The sequence below is a fragment of the Berghia stephanieae genome, chromosome 1, assembly GCF_034508935.2.
Source record: "Berghia stephanieae isolate SIO BIC M18660-M18661 chromosome 1, UCSD_Bste_1.3, whole genome shotgun sequence".
Classification (NCBI taxonomy): Eukaryota; Metazoa; Mollusca; class Gastropoda; order Nudibranchia; family Aeolidiidae; genus Berghia; species Berghia stephanieae.
This window is the reverse complement of record NC_088360.1, coordinates 29,052,972-29,079,420: the sequence shown is the minus strand read 5'-3', so window position 1 is coordinate 29,079,420 and position 26,449 is coordinate 29,052,972. Positions and strand designations below refer to the sequence as shown.

The 26,449-nt window shown below is 34.8% G+C and overlaps 1 protein-coding gene and 1 pseudogene across 2 annotated transcripts; both read right to left on the bottom strand.

The window, feature by feature from the left end:
• Nucleotides 1-522: 522 nt before the first annotated feature.
• On the bottom strand, nt 523-5,042 carry LOC144965760 (uncharacterized). The gene is made up of 3 exons (XM_078901469.1): nt 3,447-5,042; nt 3,174-3,233; nt 523-528 (listed from the first exon to the last, which is right to left on the bottom strand). Exons 1-3 carry the CDS (start codon nt 5,040-5,042, stop codon nt 523-525), a joined length of 1,662 nt encoding a protein of 553 aa, XP_078757595.1.
• A 2,160-nt stretch (nt 5,043-7,202) lies between these two features.
• Nucleotides 7,203-20,052, bottom strand: LOC144971357 (acyl-coenzyme A amino acid N-acyltransferase 1-like; annotated as a pseudogene). The gene is made up of 10 exons (XR_013645121.1): nt 19,996-20,052; nt 19,359-19,498; nt 17,154-17,343; nt 15,471-15,743; nt 14,585-14,753; nt 14,102-14,215; nt 12,826-12,914; nt 10,793-10,877; nt 10,063-10,264; nt 7,203-7,341 (listed from the first exon to the last, which is right to left on the bottom strand). The product of XR_013645121.1 is annotated as an acyl-coenzyme A amino acid N-acyltransferase 1-like (transcript).
• Nucleotides 20,053-26,449: the final 6,397 nt, after the last annotated feature.

Below are 26,449 nucleotides of genomic sequence, written 5' to 3'. Positions count from 1 at the left end.
AAAAAAAGTAGTGCCGGAATCGGTGACAGTGCTTGCGGAGAGTGAGGCGGAGAGAGGCGACTGAGTTGTCGAAAGGGACAGAGCTGTCCATCATTCTTCTTGTTCAAAATAAAGTTTTTTCGTATTCTCATTGGATGTCTCTTGTCGAATTTGTGTAGTTATGGAAATTTCTATCTATCTGTAAATATTCAGAACAACCAACATTGACCCAAAAACGAAATATTCTGCTTATATAACATTTCATGATGAATGCAATGTATAGAAGGTGGTGCCTACAATTACAATGACTTTAAGAGTCATAGTCATAAATAGGTGCCATACAATTAATTGGTTAGAAACCCTCTCTCATGAAAGACAATGTTAACATTTTGTAAATGAGGATTTTCTTTTTTCAAAGGCAGATTTGATAAATTAAAATCCCGAAGTTTGAAAATAAAAAGTAGAAAATATCCCAAAAAATAAAGCCAAAAAAAACTTAATTAATTTCTTTTTAAATCCGTAAATCTGTGGATGTGTAAAAAATCATGCCTATGGTAGTGAATGAAATAAAATGAATGATTATGGCTTGATTCATCTGGATTTTGAAAAAAAACTGATTATTAAATTTACATTAAAAAATCCTATAGCTCTAAAGATAAATAAATAAATAAATAAATAAATAAATATCAATATTGATTTTATCTGTAAAAGTGGCACACCTGATGTAAACGATGATGATAATGACAATGACTAATAGAAATAGAAACAATAAAAATAATAATAGTAATAATAATAATAATGATGATGATAATGATGATGATGATGAAGCTGATGATGATAATAATAATAGTCATGATTATAATATAATGACATAATTTTTTTTTTAAGTGTCCTGTAATAACAATATAAAAATCCTGTTGAAAAATAAAATCATTTCTAGAACCAACTACATGTCGTGGCAATATTATAAGTATCCACATAATTATTTAATGTTTTTTTTCTTTTCTTATCTAGATAATTTAAAAACAAAAGAGCGTACAATTGTCTAACATATCCAAATTTCCTTAAAAAACAAAATGCATAAGTTTGTTAGATTGAAACACAATATTATGTAAATTAATATAAAATGTCACATCACAAACTTTATTGTCAAAAACATGAAATAATCAATAAATTGAATCAAAAGTTTTGAAACACATTTTTTAAATCATGAGTATTTTGTCCAATTATCAATTTGTAAAATACCTGATGATCTCTGGTATACATAACGTACATGTTTTTAAAAAAAATCACAACAAATTGCTCAAATGCTTGTTTGAGGGACAGAAAAACACAACTATAAATATAATGACCAATCAACTCAGTGAGGCACGTAATACAATACAATTGACGGTAAAACCAACCACAAAGTGCCTACTCCTTCCAAGTAAAAACAAAAAAAGAAATAATAATGCAAACAAACAATTTGACAAACCAGCATCAGCACAAATAGCCCTGGCCTATAACCTATAATATAATATAATATAATAATATAATGAACTTATAGCGCCTAGTTCCAATTTATTGTTTGTTTGTTGCTTTAGGTCTCGTCCAACACAATTGAGGTTATATGAGAGACCGCTGAAACAAAAAAACAAGCAATCTAACAAAAATAGTACAAATGTCAATCAAAATCATAACCTAAAGATATCATAAGCTAAATTATAAATAACCAAGAACAAACAGGCAGAGGATTTACAGGAAAAAAAATATCCCCTGTCAAAAATACAATCACAAACCAAAGAAGCAGGATAGACTAGTAAAGAGAAGAAGAAACGACATCACTATCGGATCGTACACCCATGCGAACATCATAGGTATATGATTCAAGGGTGATGCTCCCATCCAACCACCCGCTAGTTCCAATTTAGAATTGCTCACTGGCGCTTTACATCAACACATCATGTATGATATAAAAATATAGAACTGGCATGTTAAAAACCACACAAATTCGATGACAACATAATATATTATAATACAATACATACTAAGACTCCAAATTATATGCCCTACAGAAAAGTTCAGTTTTTAACCGTTTTCTAAAGATAAGTGGATTTTCACTATTTTTAGTTTCAATATTGATGGAGTTACACAGTCGGGGGGCATGGTGGTCAAAGGATTTCTCATGAAAAACTAACGATTTTGGGGGTTCCCTTAGGATATTTAAATTAGCAGATCTTAAATTTCGACTGGGTTCATAAAGGTGGATAAGTTCCTGAAGGTAAACAGGAGCAGAATTGTTTAAGCAATTGAAAACATGGGTGAGTATTTTAAATTCAATTCTAAACTTTACAGGTAGCCAGTGTAGGTCCTCCAAAATCGGGGTTATATGCTCGCGCTTTTTTGATAACGTTACCAATCGAGCTGATTTGTTCTGTATCTTTTGGAGTCGATTAATGACATTATTATCACAACCATAGAGCAAGCTATTGCAATAATCAAGGCGGGTAAGAATCAAAGAGACCACAAGAAGTTTAGTAGTATCAATATCAAGAAGCCTTCTAATAGCACCAATAGATCTAAGATAAAGATTGCAGGATCTAGTTACATTAGTGACATGGGCAGACATGTTTAATTTGGTATCGAATAAAACTCCTAAGTTTCTCACAGATTCTTTAGTGATGGGAATTACACAATCAGAAAGATTCAGGCGTGGAAAGGTCCACGAGGCCCCGTCTTGTAATTTGCAACATCTCTGTTTTGTTTTCATTTAACCTGAGTTTATTGCAACACATCCAGTCACTAATCTCAGAGATACAATTTTCTATATCCGTTATAACATTGAGATGATTGTCGATATTAATGGGAAACAGTAATTGGGTGTCGCCTGCGTAAAAATGGTACTTAATAAAATATTTTGAGATGATGTCACCTAATGGTCAGATATAGAGGGTGAATAAAGAGGGTCCCAGAACTGAACCCTGTGGTACACCAAAAGATAGGGGACAAGGAGAAGAGAAGTCATGTCGATTTACAGACACTGATTGAATTCTGTCAGAGAGGTAAGAAGAAAACCAGTCAAGAACAGTACCCCCAAATCCGTATAGTGTCTTAAGTCTGTCAATTAAAAGAGTATGGTCTATTGTATCAAAAGCAGCACTAAGGTCAAGTAGTATGATAATAACATCATCATTTTTCCGACATAAATGATTTACGATATCATTGTGGATTTTAATAAGAGCAGTTTCAGTGCTGTGAACGGGGCGATAAGCAGACTGAAATTTAGAGAACAAATTGTGTTCATTCAAAAACGTGTTAAGCCTGAAAGCAACAATTTTCTCAATTAGTTTAGACATGAGGGTGATATTCGAGACTGGTCGATAATTATTTGGGTCTTCTTTGTCAAGGCTAGATTTCTTTAATATGGGAGTGACAATAGCATGTTTAAGATTATTAGATACCTCACCGATAAACAAACTAACATTTACAATATGAGTAAGAACGGGAACCAAAATATTAGCACTAGAAAGAACAAGCCATGAAGGAATGGGATCTATTGGGCTAGTTGTTTTGGAGCTTTGTCTCAGTGCAGACAGTACTTCTGTTTCAGTGGCGGGTTCAAATTCGTCGAATGCTGCTCCGGGTGGAAGTGCATTAGTTTCAGTTATTTGTGCTTTCATTGTCTCTTCTTTGTCCAACCTATTCCGAATACATATTTTATCTCTAAAGTGTAGAGAGAAACTATTTGCGGTAGCAATAGGGTCCTCGAAATTATTTGAAGGGTGATCCTTCATCAGTTTGTTCAGGGTGGCGAACAGTTCACGTGAGTTTCGTTTGGCACTTGTTATTTTATTTTGAATGTATGTTTTTTTACATGATAGAATTAATTTGTTCCGTTGGTGTTTTAGTCTTAAATAAATTTGATTATGAATTTCTAATTTGAATCGATGCCAAATCCGTTCGGCAGATCTGAGTTGATGTTTTAGTGTTTGTAACTCGTTGCAATACCACTCGGTGTTTGGTCGAAGAATAATTTCTTTCGTGACCAATGGGCACAGCTCATCGAACACAGTTTTCAGTGAATTATTATATGTGTTTACCATATTGTGAACATTATCACAACTCTTAACAGAGGCGAGTAAATCCAAAGACCTGATGGATTCTTGAAATGTTTCTTTATTTAGTGATTTTGTTTTCCGGTATGTGATCTTTTTCTTGACGGTTGTTTTACATTCGATTTTTAGATTTAAAGCAATCAGGTTATGATCTGAAGTTGTGCGATCCAAAACGTCAACGTTATCAATTATTTTGTTATCTTTCCTGGAAATTATTAAGTCTAAGATGTGCCCCGCCTTGTGAGTTCCGTCCTTTACATATTGTCTTAAATTGTGACTATCTAAAATGTCCTTTAACTTCAAACAATTTGTATCCGTTAGATCGTCCATGTGAACATTGAAATCGACCAGTATAAAAATTTCACCTCTGGTTGTGCTAGTTTCTAACGCGAGCGTATCGATTTCGTCATAGAATTGATTATGTGTGAGTTTATTCCTTGTAGATGGAGGAGGTCTATAAATTACAACAACATGGTACTTCTCATTCCTTTCTGATGTTAATGTCAAATCTAGAGATTCGAAAGTTTTGTAACTAGATTGCGTCTTGTTTTTCTGTAGTTTAACGGATTCTTTATGAATAACAAAAATCCCTCCTCCTCGACCGGTTTTTCGATGCTGTGCTATGAAACTATATCCTCGTGGAATCAGTTTACTGTCATTGTTTTTAAGCCAACTTTCTGTGATAATAAAAATATCCAAATCCTTCTCAATGATAATATTTTCAATTAAGGCTTCCTTTCTAGTAACGGACCTTACGTTGAGCAAACCAACTTTAAGACATTTATGATTATGATAATTGTTGTTAGACGATGAGTTGTTTATCTGTATAGGTAGCAAGGAATGTCGTCGTTCAATGGCCTTGTGTTGGAATGACGGTGTGAAGAAACGATTAAATACATTCATGACAACTTTTATCCTTTTCCTTTTCTTTCTTCCACCACTTTTTCCCCCGTCTTGTCTTCCTTCCATTTCTATTTTTGTCTATCTTTTCCTTAAACGGTTTATTCCTCATGTTTTGATTCTTTAACACATGTAGCAATGAAGTGGAGCAGATGACTTGAATGGTAAGGATTATGAAAGACGAATTTAGGGTTTTTGTTCAGCTGTAATTATACTTTGGTCAAGGAAAATCCTCACCTTGAGTTCCCTCTGCACCCGGTTGTAAAAAAGATGACCATTGTTTTATTTGTGATGATTGCAGCTATCCTATTGCAAAATGTCCAGGGAAACAAAAAAAAGACTTGTAAGACTTGTGCGGCTATGTGGTCTAGTGGTATGACACTCGCTTTCAGATCGGAAGGTCCTGGGTTCGAGCCTTATGCTCGGCGCATAGATGAGTCCTTGGAAAAGGCTCTTTACCCACATTCTCTCACCGTACTCAGGTGTAAAATGAGTACCTGGCCGTTAACAGCGTTGTCTTTGTTCGAAAAATTGTAATATCGCCTAACAGGCGTCATGTCCCGTCCTACATGTTAAATGTTGCTGTTGACCAGGGATCCCTTGTAAAGTGCTTTAAGCACATTTAGTGGATATTGCGCTATATAAAGCTCAATTATTTTTTTTTTAAGAATACAGCAGCAGCATATGAGACCTGATTACATCAACATCGATCAATCAGATATAAATGATACAAAGAAGGGCCTGTCTATTTGTCTGTGATGACTACAATCAACAACACGGTGCAAAAGACACGATGGAGTATTTAAAATGGACCTCGCTTATCGAACGGAGAGAGAAGAAAGAGTTGAATTTATTGTTCAAGGGCTGACAAGGAACCACCATCATCCCTATTGACACATTGAAAAACCACGGAAGAAAAGAAAATGAATATGCACTGTCATATTCCAGAATCAAAGCACACAAACAGTCATTCTTCCCCAGTACTGTTCGCACATGGAATGGCATTCCTGAAAATGTCAGGGCAACCAATAATCTGACAATATTCCATAGTTAATTAAAGCGCAACCAGTTTAAAACCAATAAATAGACAGTATGTCAATGCCACCCCACCACACCAAGTTACGTCAATCTCATCACATAAATCTGTAACTATTTTGGATCGGATTGGATTGGAATTTTAAAATTAATGTATGATTTATATTGCCAATTGCCCGAAATATACTTTTGAATTGAATCTAATTGAAAGTAACCAAAATGTGACTCAGTCTTCACCATAAGCTACAGTCTCATTGCAGTTACTAATCTCTTGCTGAAAGCGATGGAAGCGACAGTCATATCTTGATAAAAGTCATACAGTGAGTCAACGAAAAATCAGTCCTAACTACTGTAGGGTTAAAATATGCAATAATATCACACTGGTCAGCAAGTCTGCACTTTGTCAGATTTTGTGAAGACTCAAGTCAGATCAATAGAGAGTCTCTCCATGTTCCATTTCCAAAAGTCTTCATTTCTATGATAATAATAATAATAATAATAATAATAATAATAATAATAATAATAATAATAATAATAATAATAATAATAATAGACTCTTATAGAGTGCATAGTATCCTCAACAATGAGGCTCTTGGTGCTTTAAATTACATCAACACAAAACAATATTTAAAGTACGACATCAAAAAAGAAATGTTTTCAAGGATTTCTTGAACACAGACAATGATTTGGATTCTCGGATGCTCTGTGGAATGGTGTTCCATTCATATGGACCAAAATGAGAAAAGAACCTTGTTCCCGCCTTTGTATGAATGCGTGGAATAGCCAAACAGGTGGTGTCATTGGAGAAATGCAAAGGTCGGGTTGTCGAATATTTCTTTTGGAGTTCTGTGAGGTAGGGAGGGGCAGTGTTTTCCAGACAACAATAAAATAGGACACATGATGAGGTTGTAATGCGATTGTTGCTCCTTGAACCTTGAAGAAATAAATAAAAGTTGTAAAAGGGAATAGAAAATTCAATTTAATTTTACAAAAGACAGATGATGTGAATATTTCTGGTTTCCTCTTTATCAACAAAACAAAATGAATGAGACACTAACAAAACAATCTTTTGTTTATTCTCCTCAACAAAGCAATCCTCTCATCTCTCATTCATCTTTAGCGTCTCATTCATTGTGTTTTGTTGAAAAAGAGGAAAACAGAAACGTCCACATCATTTTCTCTGTAAATTAAATGAAAACTTCTATTCCCTTTCAATGATGTTTTTAAGATGAGGTTGGTATGTAGGTTCGTAAATGTTTCAGAATTCTCTGCCAAGAGTCCTCCTGGGCGTGGGCATGTTCCTTCATCAGACCACCAAACAACATCAACACTCCTAATGTAAGGAACAAAGAAATAAATATATAATCATAATAAAATCATAATAATAAAAATAAAGAAGAAAGAAGAAGAGAGAAGAAGAAGAAGAAGAAGAAGAAGAAGAAGAAGAAGAAGAAGAAGAAGAAGAAGAAGAAGAAGAAGAAGAAGAAGAAGAAGAAGAAGAAGAAGTGCAGCTTGATAAATGCTTCTAAAAGAAAAAGAAAAGTGGTCCTTCAGAGCCATTAGGCCTGTGGAACTGCGTTTTTCTGGTTTCGATAGTGTTGAACAGACAATAGCAGTTACTTGCTATCCTTTGAATAGGATCCTCGTCTATCGCAAAGTATTTTCTGCTAGATCTAATAGACCCAGATTCCCAATCACTGCTGGGTGAGTAGGGGGGTCAGAAAAAATCTTGGCAGCATCTGTGATTGATCTCAGTCCCTTTGTGAGTGAAGCGTGCTCTACCAACTGAGCTATCAGGTCCCCCAAAAAGTAAAGTGAGATATAATATGGGCGAGAATGCCCATTATTTAAAAATAAATAATCAAAACATCACCTTCTGTTGACATATCAGGAAAATTACACATAACACCAAAACTTCTTATCCCAAGATGGCAACTAAGTGCTAAACGACTAGTAGACCTGTAAATGAGCTCTATAAAAATTGACTGAAACTCTTCGTAAATCGTCGTAGTCGTAGCGGAAAAATCCAAAGAATCGAAATGAATAGTAAACAGCAAGCTCGCTTGAGCAAAATAAATGGCAGAAAACTAATTTGCGCTGGAATTACTTAGGCTACTTACCATTGTTCCTTATAATTAGGTACCCAATCAGTGAAGAAACTAGAAACGGTCAACCAGTTTGTTTACAATGTGAGGCAATTGAGATGTACTGTGGCAATCCCTAACTTTCGATTTGAAGGTGTCTACATAACGCACTTCCGGCACGCATTTTAGTTATTTCATATCAGGGATGTAAATGCAAAGTTGAAAAAAATTCTGAAATTCTGCGAGCTCATTTCAATAGTCTAAACTCCAAGTGACACACCAGGAATGAGGTGATAAATGGCCTTGTGATTGTGACAACATTTTTAGGACTTTTGAGTGATAAGTCTCAGAATAAAATCTAAATTATTTTGTTTATGGATGGATTTTAATGATTTATGTCTCCTTTTTGTCAGAAGGAAATACCATTATTTGGTGTTGTTCATGCTTAAAGCAGTGCCCATTTAGTATTATCCGGATTAAACAGGGTTAAATTAGTTTGGGATACTGAAAAAAATCAGAATTTTGGAATTCTTAACTTATTTTCACTGCACGTAATCCAACACCTAAACTTTTATATCAAAATTATATTCAGGTCAAAATATTACCTCCAATGACTAAATGAATCTGACAATAATAAAAACTCGTACTCAAATTTCAACAGTCAACAGCCATTACTAAGGCCAATTTTGAGATTGGAAAGATGGTCACCTCCCGATATTTATCATTTTCTCAGGCCCCAAACCCTTCTGCTAATAACAAAGGCAATAAGAAGTACATTACAATTAAAATACTACATTAGGTTTAGAATCGTGTTAAAAGCCCTTTACTTTATTGGTGTAGCTTTCAATGAGAACAAACAAATTTGATTTTTTCCCCCACCACAGTCAAACGTTCGTGGCAGTCTCAACCAGAAATGAGACCCCATAGAAATTTCTCATAAAGACCAAGGCTAAGGGAAATGTATCTTCAGACTCATTATGACTGAAATGAATTGCAACACACAGGAATTACTTACAGAAACAGAAATACATTCCAATTGAGCCTTAGGAAGAAAGTGTAACAACAACTCAGAACTCAGTCATGAATACTCGATATATATCCACCATCTTCTACTTTCGATTCTGCAGCCCATGTTTTGCTTCCGGTAAACTAAAAATAACCCTCCTTGTTTACACAACAGATGTGAATCTAGTTCCGAATTAAAATTAGGAAAATTCGGAAATTCGAACGCTATCAATCCTTAGTACTTCCGAATTAAAATTCGGAAGCTGTCGTGGAAATAAGTTGAATGGTTAAATACACGTATAATCATAACTGACACAACAGTAGTGTAAATTAAGTGTTTCAGTACATTGAAAATGGATATTCACTACAAATTCTCTATATGTACAGCAGTATCTCTTATCACAAGAGTTGTTGGTAGTGAGGTATTAAGAAATATTTAAATTGTTTGGGGAAGCTAGAAAATGTCTGAAAAATAGGAAATCCTAATAATTCTGAAAGATTTACATCCTGTCATATTTTTACTTCCCTCCAGGTAAATGTGGTCAATTTTGACTTAGACGAAACAGTGAAATTTATCGCTCAGCGGCTCAGTTAAAATTGGCTACCATTGGGATCACGACAGGTTATGAAAGTGAAAAAATAATTTCACAAAGGCTGTGTGAAAATACACTGGGATGTGTTCAGACACGGCAATTCTAAAAAGTGTCGCTTAGCCTTAGCAATATATCTATCGTTAATATAAACGGCCATGAGCTATGCGTAGCACTATGGAACATTCCTAATTACTTAATGGTCATTCAACTACGATTCATGAATTCTTTCTTTCTTCATTTCTTTCTATCATTTTTTTAAATATTTGAATTTGACAAATTGACTGATTTCAGTTAATTGACTGAGAATATACAGGTCTATAGACCATAAACCTGCAAAAGGAAAAAAGATTAAATTACCACTAATAAACTTACCAAAGCTTGGATTGATAAAAGATCGACACAATGCAGTATAAGGAGGCTCCAGGAGATGACCAGCCCCAGGGTATCGCACCACTTCAAAATTGTTTTTCTTCTCCTCTGGACAAGCGTCTATCAACAATTTGTAGCAGTCAACATCCAGTTGATAATCGTCCTCCGACACCAGAAGGAGATGTTTGGCATTGCCTTGCCAAGCCTGGTGGTATGTAAATGATGAATCAATGAATGAAAATCTATAATGCAAAATCATAATAAGCAAAACATAGTCTTTACTTCATTGGAAAACAAATATTGAAATTTAAATAACATAATAATTTAAAAAAATTTTTTTAAAGGAATCAAGCAAAAGAGCACTTGAATCAAAAATGTGTCTTCATCCGAGATATTCATTTTCAAGGTATTTAAAAAAAAAAAAGTCTGATAAAACATGTCAGTTTACTCAGATTCCTATGAATTTTGATTTTAACAAGTAAACGTCACCAACTTTTCACAATCAACTTTTCCATCTTCTGACTGACCGATTAATTGTGAAATTTTATTCTAAAAGATTGACATTGACTTTCCATGAAAAAACATCAACAGGATTTAAGGAATTGGTCTAGCCTTCATCACTAGTTTCTTAGCTAGAGATATTTCCTCCCCCCCCCCCCTCCCATCTCTGTCTCTCTCGTTCATTAATTTCAAATCATTCAACTCATGATATATTGTATCATACAAATCTCACAGGAATCAAGTTGTCCATGTATGGAGTACTCTTTAGCAGCATCAATTCATCCTCAGGGGACATGTCACATTGGCTTGCATCAAATCTGTGAAAAAGATGAATATCGAATCACTTTAGCCATTTAGAATCTAAATAATCCACAGTACAACCTCTGGATAACGACGACCCTGAATAACGACAACCCCTGGATAGCGACATTGACCTCTGGTCCCAAACTTTTTGCTATACGTTATTAGTAATAAAAATACCAAAATAACAACATACATTTTTAGTAAAAAACCCTGTTTAGAGACATCATTATAACAATAATCGGCAGTTGATGCCGATGATTAATACCAAAACATCGTCATCTCATAGTCTAAACGCCTTTTTTCCACCTCCCAATGAGATTGCTTTATTACCGACCAATCAGAACACATGTTTACTACACTGCATTGAATCAGAACTTGCTCACAGCAAAAGAAGTTTATAAGTGGATGGTGCTCTCAAGGGTCCATTAACCGTCCATGATAGCTACCTGTCTGAGGTCAGTTGAGGTTCAGTGATATCAGTATCAGGAAATGTTATGTCCAATGGGGGCAATTAAGGATATTTATGGTCTTATACGTAATATGTTGGAATAGCCGGGAAAGCAGTAACTGCCTCTTTCACTTTATTATTTTCATTTGAAAAATCAGTTGTTTCGCTAAACATCAGTCCACATCTGATCTTATCGTGGTTAATACCTAGTTTTTTCCTTTTTGTTTGTTTGTTTTGTTTTGTTTTTTTTGTTTGTTTTTTTTTTGTTTTTTTTTTTTGGGGGGGGGGGGGGGGGTTCAATACCGCATCTGCAGATGCTTTTTTTCTTGGCATTCCATGTATAAATATAGACAAGCCATCAACCAAACGTCCGATGTCAACGAAAATCACCCATAGTGTCCAAGATTACCAATCTTTATTATCCTATGATTATTAATTAAAGTATAAACTATGTAACAATTGAATCTTATGACAACAAAACTTCTTTTTGAAAGACAGGAAACAGTTGCAATCCGAAAACTTTCTTGATTTGTTGAAAATAAGATGAGTAAAACTTTTGAAAAATAAATTAGCAGGAATGATGATGATGACGATGATGATGATGATGATGATGATGATGATGATGATGATGATGATGATGATGATGATGATGATGATGATGATGATAATAATAATAATAATCATCATCATCATCCTCATCGACATCATCAGTGTTGCCAGGTTGATGGATTTTCTGCCAAAATGGCGGACTTCTATCATCATGTGGCAGGGAAAAAAATGGCCTGGCAGATGGCGGATTTTTGATAATTTGTATACCCCTTTAAAAAAAGGAAAAGTATAACCATCAAGTCTAATTATTTCTTCTTTTTCCCCCTAAAGTGACTTCTAGGAGCACCTCTTGTGAGTGTACTGATGACCTAGATCTATATTACAAAACCCAATTCAGATTAAACGAAAGAGAAAACAATATCCGACAGTCAAACAAAATCAAAACTCCAAATCTTCATGCCTTTAAAAAGGAAACAGTTGTAAACAGGTGAGTAGCGTTTGTAACATAAGTTTTATTCTGAGACAATACACTATTGTTGATTATAAGTGTTTAAAATCAAATAGTGGACTTTTGGAGATTTTGGGCAAATGTTGCAGATGAAGTAGGATGATGTTGACGGGTTTCTGGCAAAAAGTTAGCGGGATTTTTGCAAAGGTACCTGGAAACACTGATCATCATCATCATCATCATCATCATCATCATCATCATAATAATAATAATAATAATAATAATAATAATAATAATAATAATAATAATACAATTCTATCATTATCATCATTCTTTTTCTTATCTTTATCATTACTTTTCTTATTTCCTCTGATACCCTAAAGAAAACAAATTTGTCTTTTTATAAATTAAACAAAACAAAACCATTAAAACATGCCATTCATCCGATACTCCAAACCAAAAAAATTTTGTTTATTGCACTCCAAAAAGTCTACTTAAATTCCATCTGATGACTTACGGTGAGCCTCGACAAAGCAGCTTTTTCTTGTGGTACAAATCATTAAGACCATAATATGGGTGACCATTGATGGCAACAACACATTTTATCTGGAAGAATCGAATTGAACTTATGAATTGTGAATGTGTATTTTTTTAAAAAGTATTGGAAAGCAATTGCATCACATTAAGGCTAAGGTCATACCATTTATAGAGACAAAAAGATGACAAGACAGTCAAAAGATTATAACTATCAAAAGTTAGTTAGCCAAGAAAAAATAGGACCAGAAAATGAAATAGAAGCTTCAGCTTAATCGACAAAGAGAAATGATGTGAATGTTTTCAGTTTCCTCTTTGTCAACAAAACATGCTGAATGAGACACTGAAGATGAATGCGAGATCTCATTTGATGACATCAGACTTGCCAATTAACCTCAACCATTTGAAAAGATTTATCATATTTTTCCCAAAATTTATGCTTATTTTCTCATATTTCTTTCCAAAAAACCATATTTTCAACACGCGAACAATCCAAAATTTCAGATTTAACAACCATTGAATTTATGGAGTCTTACCAAGCTAGTAGAGAATAGGAAAATCCTACAGTTCTTGTGACAATCATCTGTTTAGTTACTTAGATTCTCATCTATTTCACTTTTATCATTTTTTCCCCATATTATCATATTTTGTACCTAAAAGCATGTTGAGAAATCATACTGGTTGGCAAGCCTGTTTTTTGGGGGTTTTTTTAAAGAGTTTTACGGCACTTGCAACACATTTAGGTCATATCAGCGCCAGTACAAAGGAAGAAAATAGGATAGTTCTAGTTCTAGAATTACAATTAAAGTACCCAAGAAAAAGGAGGACAAAGGGGGATTAGTTCAAATAGGGAACAGATGTAGATTCCAAGAGCACACAATCAATGTACTTAAATTGAGATTAGTAAATGCCTCATCCTATCACAAGCACAGGTCCCTGCTAAGAGGAACACACTCAAATGTTTACAAATCATATGTAAAACAAAAATAATACAATGCATAACAGAGAGATGATTTAAAAGTTGTAAAAAAATATCATCTCCCAAAACCCTAACTATACATTTGACTGATTCCCTCCCAGGCAGGGTATCCAGCCAGGGCCAGGTCAAAACCAAGTAATCTCATCCCAAGACAAAGACAGAAAGCATGTTGGAAAGCAGATATAGTGGAATAGAAGATACAGTAAGTGCCTCCCTGACCACTATGGGAGGTCAGGAACCCCACCCAGTGGCAAGCCTGTGACATTCTAGTTGTACGTACCTGATAGAGGAAAGCACTCATACAATATGCATATTCCACCCCCTTTGATACAGCCAGGACCCCAATTCCATGGGGACATACTTTGGGATGTGAGGATAACCAGTTCACTGCCTCCTAAAATGGGAATACGAAAAAAGGTTGAAATTTATTGTCTTTTAATAACCGGGAAGAATAAATTACAAATTCGTGAACAACATATTACCCCACGGTGTTATTTCAAAAATGCTGCTGAGCAGTGCACTAATGGTAAACCTGTTAGAATGCGACATTTTAAGTCATTTAACACCACTCCATAGTGATTTACCAGTAATTGGATGGTATCATCAACAAGTAGACTGTCACATAATTGTTCAATAATAATATGAAAATAATAAAAATAAAATTCCTTTTATTCATTCCATATTCACATGGTATTGTAGAAGAATAATCCAAACACCGAATATTGAGTATTAACTATAATCAAGGTCAAATGTGTACTGGTACCTCAAAATAGTCAAACGTGATATCCATCAAATATTCAGGAAGATCTTGGTATCTGAAATACGGCAGGGAAAAGGCAGCAAAACCATGAGATGCCAAAAGAGCTGCTCGTACTCCATGATTCCTCCCGCTGACCCAAACATGTCGATGACTCCTGGAAATGGTCCCTCACCTGATAAAAAGAAGTGGATCAGATTAATGAATATACATGAACAAATTTCAGAGCATATATATAAAAATGAATAGTGATTAGTCATGATAAGGCCGGAGTCCTTGGCTGAGAGGGAAACAGTCAAATGCATAGTTATTGTTTTGAGACGTGATATTCTTTTCTTTGTAAATCATCTCTCTGTTATGTATTATTATATTTGTTATTTTTAAAAGCCAAAATGATCTATCAGATGCATATCAAATTTTTTTAAAAAACATCTGGCAATGTCACACTATAGAATAATTCTGAATATTTTTAGTCCTTTTTTTCTGACGTAATGGTCTTGTAGTATGAGACTTGCTTTCAGACAATAGGTCCACAGTTTGAGTTCTGCCCTGAGCAGTGCACAACTAAGTCCTTGGATAGGGCTCTTAACTCACATTTTTCTCGCCTTATTCGGGTGTAAAATGAATACCTGGCTATTAACAGCATTATCTCTGTTTGAAAAAAATGTGTACTATCGCCTTAAGGCATCATGCCTCGTCTTACATGTTAAGGGTAGCTGTTGGCTGGGATTCCTTGTAAAGTGCTTTGAGCGTGTTTAGTGGATATTGCACGATATAAATGCAAGTTTTTTAGGGTTTTACTTTCTAAAAAAATTAAATCGAGATAACATGCTGTTCTAGTTACATATTCGACTTTACTGACTTATGCAATGTGAAGAAGTAAAGAACTCACCTGCTGGAAGATACAAAACACCACGTACATTGCCAGCTTTAACCTCTATCCTGGTGACCTCAGAGGGGAATCTCAACCAACGTTCAAGTTCTATCTCTGCTAGGCTTTCTGGTTTGCTATTAGATTTGTAAATATCCTCCAGCTGTAAATGACCGAGGTATGTACTCAGTTGAATGAACATGGGTTGGTCAGTCTTTCTCCAGAGCATCCTAGCATTACCAGATTGGCCAGGAGGTGATTGCAAGCTCCATACAATTCCCATAGGCTCCAAACCTGAAGGAAAATCAAGAATTTTAAAACAAATCAACGGTTACATCTGGTGTCTGGAATAAATCTTTATTTTATCTTGTTCGTTTTTTTTGTTTTTTTTTTTGTTTTTTTTTTGTTTTTGTTTTTAAGGGTTTTATGGCACTAGCGATACATTTATGTCATTTCAGCACCATTTCAGCACCAGTAAAAAGGGAGAAAAAATCAGTGAAAAAATTATAGAGTTACAAGCAAAGGTACCCAAGAAAAAGAAAGATAAAGGGGACTGGTACAATAGGGAACAGATGTAGATTCCTAGAGCACACTATCAGTGTACTTAGTTTGAGATCACCGAAAAGTCTCACAGGATTCTACTAAGAGGAATACACTCAAATGTTTATACAATAGATCCAAAACAGAAAACATAACAAAGAGATGATTTACAAGGAAAAAAGTCGTCTCCCAAAACTAATAATTAACATTTGAGGTTCCTCTCTCAGCTAAGGACTCCGGCAAGGGCCAGGACAAAGCCAAGCAATCCCATTCCAAGACAAAAAAACAGAAAGCAAATCAGAAAACAGATATGAGGACAGAAGACACAGCAAGTGACCTCCTACCCACCATGGGAGGTCAAACGATCCCACCCAGGAAATTTTTATTTTAAATTAGATGGAAAAGTAGTGACAATAATATTGGCTTTTTAAAAACTTTTACTCCACAGTCATCTTGGCAATAAATTATATCATTTTAAATAAAATTCTTGCTTGATAAAATAAATCTTTCATGTCTTTTTTGAATAAGTTTATAGCCAAAATTATGTGCAGCCAAGATATTGACATAGCTCATATCAACACCTGTAAATTGTGACATTAAACCAAATTTCAATTTTCCACCCTTTCCACTCTTTGACAATGACAATTTTGTAGGACTTGTTTATATAGACAAAATGATTGTTCTAAAAATAGCAAAAATCAATCCACAGACAATGAAAGACTGTCGATGTGAAATAAAATTTCCAGATCATTGATAAATATCATGGAATTGACAATAGCTAATGAAAATCTGATTTTATAGACCAATCAAAGCACAACTAGATCACAGGAGGCATTCTCCAAGAAACACTGGTGCGAATGAGTACAGTGGTAAATATTAAAAGAAGACCTCTCTTATGTTGTGGATACTGTAGATAATGGAAATTTGTTTACATACAAATTGATTGGGGAATAGATGGAGCTTCTTGGAGTGTTGTAAACATTATGAAGTTGGAAATACAATACATGGACGTGCAATTTAATTATCAATTTGTTTGAAAGATAATTTTTGCTCAGATATTTATCCTTCTTGGTTATGTAGAAACTCAAGTTTGAGGACTGAACGACAGTTGATCTTGACCGAAATGTAAGAAATTGGTGAAGAATTGTTGAACATAAAACAAACCTGTGTAAGTTCCCCCAGTTGAAGGCTGTTCTGTAATGCTAACTTGACCACATTCATTTGACATGTAGTGACCACAAGAAGCAAAGGTAATCTCTTTCTCTCCCTGGATGAACTGGCCATGAAGAGTTATCTTTTCATTACTTGGGAAGTTATCTAACTTGATGTTGATTTTCTCATCATATAAAGCAATCTGGTGAAATGAAAATTACCATTATTCAATGTTGACCTTTCATTTTTTTTAAATTGCAAGTTTTCATTAATGACATAGATTGTCACAATCATTTTCCAAAATCAAAAATTAACAGAAGTGAAGTAAAATAAAAGTGACACTAAGATACTAAGTAACTGGAAGCTGTAAATAAATGAATATAACTGCTTCAAAAATAGAAAACCATATTCAGTTGTTTTTTGTTTGTTTTGTTTCTTTACCGCTTTTGGTATTTTGTTCTTTTTCAAAGCTGTAATATTCATATTTTGTTCATAAAAGTAAAACAAAGTACCTGTAATAATCAATTCTATCTGTTTTTATAAGTATCCTTAAATATAGTACTGATTTCACAATATTTTTCTTTCCCCCTTGAACTAGATATTAATTTGCATTCCTTCACAGCAATTACATATATAGTGCCTGGCACAAACTCAGGAAAATCTGGAGTTCAAACCTACAGAGGGAAATAAAGAAGAGACTGTTCCTCGCAACGGTAGAGTCAGTGCTTCTATATGGAGCAGCGACATGGACTCTCACTAAAGCCCTTGAGAAGCAACTGGACGGCTGCTACACCCGTATGCTGCGGATGGCCCTCAATGTAAGCTGGAAAGAGCACATATCAAATGAAGAGCTCTATAGTGACCTTCCCCCAGTGACCTCAAAGATTCAAAAGAGAAGACTGAGACTTTCGGGGCACTGCTGGAGACACAAGGAGGAGATTGCAAGCAGTCTTGTGCTATGGGAACCACCTGAGCGAACCAGAAGCAGAGGCAGGCAGAATAAAATCTACATTGTCTGCTAGATGACACAGGAATGGACAACACCCGAGAGCTGCGTACGCTTATGGAGGACAGGACAGAATGGCGAAGACTTGTGGCTCATGTTGGGCGCCCAAAGGGGCGGCCTAAGTAAGTAAGTAAGTAAGTAAGTATATTGTACCACTGTAACATGGGTCTCAAATCAGAATTACAACCAAAAAAAACTAGGACATTACACAGCTTTCATGAAATGCGTATTTTATCAGAAATCAAGTGGAGCTTGAACTCACTCAACCCTAACACCGACTATATCCGTAGTTTCCCTGGATTACTTTTACCCCATGCCTATTTATTACATATTTCTGAGACAAATTATAGGCGTAGTATCATCAAAGCTAATGTTTTTAGTTTTTTTGCAAGTTAATGGTAGTTGAATAAAACTATGTACATGCTCATTTTTAATACATTTTTTCCAATTTTGAAAAGTAGCAAAAATCTGTAGGATTGAGTGAGTTAATGACAATATTGGTAAAATATAATTATTAGCATAGACACATCTACTGGCACTAGAAAACAGGTAAGTTTATTAATATTAAAGAACTAACAAATATGGATCAGGTCTTGCAACCAGACAATATAAAATTAACACCTCTTTACAATGAGTATTGAAGATGCTAAATATCATTCTCTCCTTAGGTTACTTTAGTCTTTCTTTCTTTGTTTTTTAAAAATTTATTTTAAATAGACAATTAAGAAAAAATTCCCAAGGGAAGTATTTCCTGTGAAAAAGAGGACTGCTTCTGTGAAAAGGTAGGGGCCTCTCTCTCTCTCTCTCTCTCTCCCTCTCTCTCTCTCTCTCTCCCTCTCTCTCTCTCTCTCTCTCTCTCTCTCTCTCTCTCTCTCTCTCTCTCTCTCTCTCTCTCTCTCTCTCTCTCTCTCTCTCTCTCTCTCTCTCTCTCTCTCTCTCTCTCTCTCTTTTATTATATATATATATATATATATATATATATATATATATATATATATATATATATATATATATATATAAGAATATATATTATGATATAGTAAGACACTATATCTGTTGACGATCGTTTCGATGGATTTCCATCTCTTTGGTCGACAATAGGTCCATAGTGTATACATATATAATTTATGTATATAAATATCAAAATTGAAAACAATAACAAAAAGATTATTCCTTTTGGTGAAATAATGATTTTACACAATGGCACTTACCCTTGGTTCTGCATATATAACAGGACAAGAAGTTCCTTGGCTTTGCGTGATGGTTGTTGAACAAGATCGGAAGGCAGGATTGCTTAATAATGCAACTTTTGGTTGACATAATATGTGTCGACATACTGTCGAAAGACGTCCTGAAATCAATATAGTTACTAATAGTATGGGTTAAGTTTACAAAGACAAATCCCACCATTCACCAACAGTAGACATGTGATTTTCATGCAAGTTTATATGGCAAATATAAAAATTGCTTCCTGTTTTTGTTTTTTTGGTCTATCACTGGGACATTTACTTAGAACTCAAAGTCAACCCATACAATAAAAACTAACAATGCCTTTAAAGGTTTTTTATATTAAACCTTGAACAATTTTAAAATAAGTCTTTAATCTTTTTATGGGAACTGCAGAGAATCTTCTAAAAGAACAATTTTCGTGAAATATTGTCATCTTTTTTTCCTCTTATAATCAATATTTCTAGTTTTTATTTTTTTGCCAAGACGAGTGAGAAGACAACCCCCCCCCCCCCCTCCCCTCAATAAATAGTAGTGACATAATTGTATGGCTGTCGTCTAATTTAAATTAATCTTATTAGAAATGTTCTATACAACAAACAAACAAAAAAGAAAACAAACCTCTAAATAATTCCATTCCCCTTACTTTCTGCACAACCTTTCAGATATAAGAAAAGCTGTAATGAATTTGATAAGAATTTTTTTCCATATAATAAGATTGGGTAGCCGACATTAAAAGTTCATTAAAACTAATATATATATATATATATATATATATATAGTATGCGCTTGGCTAAGAAGCTCACAACATTGCAATCCAGAAGTATAACGGACCAACACACAAAACTATGTGTAACCTTGAACGTTTATAGTCTGGTTAATACAGTTTAGTGAGAATTACTCATAAACGCAGATGATAAAAAGCAATAACAAAGATCGGAGTGACATCAACTTCGTTCTATCTATCTATATATATTATATATACATATATATAACACTCAATGGTGGCCATTTTACAGTCCCAGTCTTTATTCTGAAAGATGTAAAAAACAAGAAGAGAAAATAAGAATAAAAGCTAAAAATATATTTTAAATATCAGCCCTATTTGCCGAGAGATGCTTCATGAAAGGTTTCCTTATAATAAAGAATATCAATTGTGTAAGCTAAAGAACTGGTTACATACGAACTGTGCACTGGATACGAAACAAACACACTCTTCATATTAAATAAGAAATATATGCTTTAACTTTAGGACTGAACAAACAATAAAAGGTTGATACTTTGCATACGTACTTTACAATCACAAACATACAAGACAGGTATGTTTCCCCAAGATAACTAGGGACTGGAATATTCTGTGCATCAATTGTCAGCTAGATGACACTGGTGTGGTTGCCAATTAAAGGGGGGGGGGGAGAAGAAGAAGAAGAAGAAGAAGAAGAAGAAGAAGAAGAAGAAGAAGAAGAAGAAGAAGAAGAAAGAGCAGAGCAGTGGAAAAGAGAAATAGATACACACACACACACACAAACAAGCACACACATAGTGTGTGTGAGTGTGTGTGTGTGTGTGTGTGTGTGTGTGTGTGAGAGAGAGAGAGAGAGAGAGAGAGTTCTATCAATGACATGTGTGTCATAGTGGTCATCATAGTCATAATATTAACATATATATCAATCAATCAATCACTGCGTGCATGAAATGCTTGATTAAATCAGTTGTGTTAACATGGCCCTGCCATTCCTCCATTTTGAAATTTAAATAACATTGCGAGAGCTTAAAAAATGGTAAAATGCACAGCACAAGTATATAGTATAGGGCCGGAATTTCGATAGAAATGCAAATAAAAAACTCTAGGTGAAAGTGAAAGGAACGAAATTGACGCCACTCCAGTCAGCTCGGCTCCTCAGCTCTTTAATGTTTCTTTTAGTTTTAGCCAGCTATTTTTATTATTAGATCTAGTTCTCGTTTCACGTTACTAAATACTATCAATCACAATCATCATAATGTAAATATTCAAGGTTATTATTCTACATTATCATTATTAATATTTTGTGTGTTGGTACGTTCTAGTTCTAGAGTCTAGAGTTATATAATCCAGCTATGTTATGAATAGTTTGCATAAGCACATAAACGTCTAGAATCGATATGCACGGTTAGGCACTTTGCTAAAATTAATGTTAAATTTAAAGTGAAGAAGCATACCCTTAAATTTGAAACTTGAACTTTGAACAGCTTTGAAATAAATATGAGACGGATGAAGATGAGATGCTAATTTAGGTGGACTGGTCTATCTGGTTAGCTTCTTCGGTGAAGAACTGATATTATTGGTGGCAAAAAAATAGCTTGCTCTTTTTAATAAAATATTAATGTCAAATCAAAAAAGAAAAAGAAGTTCCAAGAAATGTTGACAGTTAACAGAGTGCATTGTTCTTGTTTACATTTACAACAGTTAACTATCGGCAATCGTCTAAGAACGATATCGAAAGTATTTATGTAGACCGGAAAAGGATTTCGAGAAAAAGAAGGTAGACTCTGAGGATCGGTTTCCATGTGTTGCAGATCGACGTTTATTTTATTTTTTTTTTTTTTTTGTTTTTTTTTTTTGGTTGTTATTGTTGTTGTATGTGTGCGTGTGTGTGTGTTTGTGTGTTGTGTGTGTGTGTTTTCTTGCGGTACCTCTACGCCTAGCGAAAAACATTGTATATCTATCTGTGCATGATGTGGTTATGCTTTATTTTATCTTAAAATTCAACATTACAAAATTAATTTTAGCTGTTAAATATTTAAGAATTGAAAATGGATTCCATAAACCCCACCAAATCAGTCTTAGCCATTTTATTTTCATTTCAAACATTTTATTGGTAGTTGGTAGTACCTATAAGTCACGGCAGGCTGCAGAACCACCAATAAAGATGAAGAGAAGAGGATGTGCCAGTGACAAACCAATTCAAATACTTAGGAACTGAACAAGGAGATGGGGAAATGAAATGGAGGTTAACAACAGGATCCAGACAGGTTGGAATAATTGGAGGAAGGTAATTGGCGTTATGTGTGATAAACGATTTTCCGCAAAGTTGAAGGTGGTAAAATATATGTACATATGTTGTAAGACCAGCAATGTTGAATGAGTATGGGTTAGAGACGGCAGCTACGACCAAAAAAAAAAAACAAAAAAAAAAAAAAAAAAAACGAGATAAAGAAGTTGATGTGGAGAAATGAGGATTAAGATAGTCATTTGGCTGGACAAGAAAAGATAAAGCAAGAAATGAACGGATTCAAAGGATGGCCGAAGTGAAGAATGTATCGATAAAGATGAGAGAATATAGATTGAAATGGTTTGGACATGTTAAGAGACGAGAGAGGGGGTACGTGGGAAGGAAAGTATTTGATATACAATTAGCGGGAAAGAGAAAAAAGGGGACGTCCAAAGACTAGATGGTTGGATAGGGTAATGTATGATATGAAAGAACTGGGCCTGGAGGAAGATGATGCTATGAACTATGAACAGAGATGCATGGAGATGTGGCATTCATTATGGCAACCCTGCAAAATGCGGGATAAGCTTAAAGAAAAAGAACAAGTACCCGTGCTTCATTCGATGTGTAGGTACTTATTTGTATGTCTGATAATCCAAATTCTTATGGTCTCATTGGTCTAATGGAAATACTCTGAAGTCAACGCAAAATGTTAATTACAACAATGTTAAATCATGCCCATAATTGCGGTCGGTTATCAGACTTGCAAAAATGTGTGCACATATGCTTCAATCTATTAATAACTCAAGTTTTAATTACGGTGGACAAGTTCAATCAGTAATCACCGTGGTGCTTGGACGTCGCCCACACCTGAACCAAACAATATCTTCGACTTCACATGGTTCTTTCTGTGGTCCCAATGAATGCAAGTCCGTATATGCTCAAAGGCCACACCAACCAAGACACAGCCAGCCACGGATCAATAAGAACACCAAACAATTAATGCAACAGAGATTGTAGCTGTAGCTACAAAAGATACAAAACGGTAAGCAGCAAAGAGAAATATGTAACCTAAAGCATCAAGAACAGCATGAGTTACTCACAACACCCGCCAGTCGGATATTGATGCTTTGCGTTCATCCAAAAAGCTCACAACATTGCCAGCCAGAAATAACGTACCAACGCACAAAACTATGTGTAACCTTGAACGTTTATTGTCTGGTTAATACATTTAGTGAGTAAGATTGAATTATAGTGAACAAAAATAAATCTAGCAGCTTTTTTTTTTTTTTAAGAGAACAAAATACTAAACATTGATTGATTCGGACTCAAACCCTTCTCCAGCCAACAACAAAAAACAATAAAACGGTAATAACTCTTTAACATTTTGTTCTTTAAAAAAAATGCTGTTATATTAATTTTGTTCTTCATTATTTTGTTCCAGTCCACAGCTTATAGGATTCTAGCATAATCTCAGGAGAAGCCAAAAAATGTGCCAAAATCCGTTGTTCATGGAAGATAACAAATATAATTATATACCCTGTTCTTCGAGTATTATTTCCTGCCTTACTTCCTTTGATATTGCTTTTGTTGGAACGAGAATGAACCGATTTTCATGCATTAGGTATGGGCAATTTTTTGTTTTATTTTATACCAAAAAAAAAAAAAATTAAAAATTAAAAAAATCAATTAAGCCCTTCTGCGTGCATAGTTAGATACCGTCGCTGAGGCATTCCATGTAGAATATAATCTATCAAACATAACAGAATCACAGATATTGTAACAAGTGAGGAAATTAACCAGTAGATTTTTTGACCAATCAAAACATGGAATTTCTGACAAACCTTCATACGTGCTCGGACAAACATAGTTGTTGTTTATAAACAATAACGTGAATGAAATTGACCTCTCTATTGTTTTTATACCGCCAAATTGGTGACTAGTTATCACACAATTTTCTCGATAGTAAAACGTGTAGTTTTCTATGTTAACCAATCACTTCCATTGTTTACATTATGACGACTGTCCGAGAGGCGTGGTTATCTATATGTCTATAGGGGGTTAAGAATTTTGCCTTCTGGGTCATAGTGCAATGCCTTCACTACTCGGCAACTTCGCCCCCCCCCCCCCAGCACTCATATTGATGCGTTGACTATGTCTAAAACTCTTTGACTGAGTCCCTTGACTTAAAAAATATTATTACCACCAATTAAATAGAACAAATTGGGATCATTATGACAAAGCATGCTGTATGTACCGTACCTAACGTGTAGTTATAACGACCTATATTTATAGGGAAAAAATGCAGTCACCCTTCTCCAGCAAGCTGTATTGCAGAGCAAACTGGAATTCTGCATTCTAGAATCTAGCGTGCACTGTATTCACTTCGACAAGTTCTGATCCTGTGATACACTCTGAACACAGTCAAACTTGTATGCAGGGACAGCCTACGACTCCGGTAAAAAATGTTTAGAATTCAATCAAGGGACGCTACTCTTCCGCTAATCTCATTCCCTATAGATAGTATGCGGATGACGTCACTCAGGCCTTTGTTATTGTTTTTGCCATCCGTGTTTGTGAGTTGTTCTCACTAAACTGTATTAACCAGACTATAAAAGTTCATGGTTACACAGAGTTTGTGTGTTGGTCCGTTATACTTCCGGATGGCAATGTTGTGAACTCCTTGGCCAAGCGCATTCTATCTTAGTCTATATACAATGACCAAAAAATTCTGAACGTGATTGAAAAATCTCACATGAGCTCCGATTCTTTATTGTCTTAAAAAAATATTTTACATTGTCTAAATAATGACATACACAGACATAATATTGTTGTACAAGTACAGACATAATCTCATCGTAATTTTGTGCACCATTTACTATCTTTTGTCCTTTTACACTGCTGACTGACGGCATAGCAACGCATTTATAAATTGTAGATGTGTCGTTTTTATTATTTACAGAATACTTGTGGTATACTTACTTAAACAATAAAGTTGAGCAGTGTATTTGTTTGTTTTTGTTTTTGTTTTGTTTTTTTTAGGGGTTTGACAGCGCTTATGTCATTATAGCACCAGTAAAACGGAAAATGATATTGGAAAAGTTATAGATCTTAAGATAAAAACACCAAAGAAAAAGCAAGAAGAAGGGGGCTGGTTCAGATAGGGAAGCGACGATTCCACGGCCAATTTACCGATGTGCCTATTTTGGAAATAACCAAAAGTCCCATCCAGGCACAAGCAAAGGATCCCCCTATGAAGGATACACTCAAGTGTTTTCAAATTAAAATACAAGTTTTTTGTTTTTGTTTTTAAGGGTTTTACGGCGCTTGCAACACATTTAGGTCATATCAGCGCTAGTAAAAAGGATGAAAATTGGAAAGTAAAAACATTCTAGGAGTGCAATTAAAAGGACTTGAGGAAAAAGTAAGACAAAGAGGAATGGTACACATAGGGAACAGATGTAGATTCCAAGAGCAAATTATCAGTGTACCTAAATGTTTCACCCAGACACGTACGAGATCCCACTAAGAGCAATACACTCAAATGTCAACAAACCATATGTTTAAAATATTTTAAAAATAACAGTACATAACAGAGAGATGATTTACAAGGAAAAAATATCATCTCCCAAAACTATAAATTCAACTGTTTCCCTCCCAGCCAAGGACTCCGGCCAGGGTCAGGACAAAACCAAGTAATCTCATCCCAAGACAAAGACAGAATGCAATTAGAAAACAGACACAGGGGGATAGAAGACACAGCAAATACCTCCCTGTCCACTCTGGGAGGTCGGATCCTCACCCAAAAACTACAATACATTCAAAATTAATTAATTATTATAAAAGTACATTATAGTGATATGATATATATAGGGGGGGGGGGGGGAATCATCTCTCAAAAAATTTACTATACATGTCGGTCACCCTCCCAGCTAAGGATCCCATCAGGACTAGGGACAAAAATCTCAATCCAGAATAAAGACAGAGACTGAAAGGGAAAACAGACATAGAGGATAGAAGACACAGCGAGTGACGTCCCTGCCCACAGAAGACCCCACCCAGGAGCAGTACCTATATTAAGAAAGAACAATCATGCAAATTAC

Coding starts and splice junctions, on each gene's coding strand:
- LOC144965760 (XM_078901469.1), bottom strand. CDS start 5,042: ATGGAAGGAAGACAAGACGGGGGAAAAAGTGGTGGAAGAAAGAAAAGG. Junction 3,234..3,446: donor TTCCCGTTCTTACTCATATT/GTAAATGTTAGT, acceptor TCTAAATTTCAG/TCTGCTTATCGCCCCGTTCA.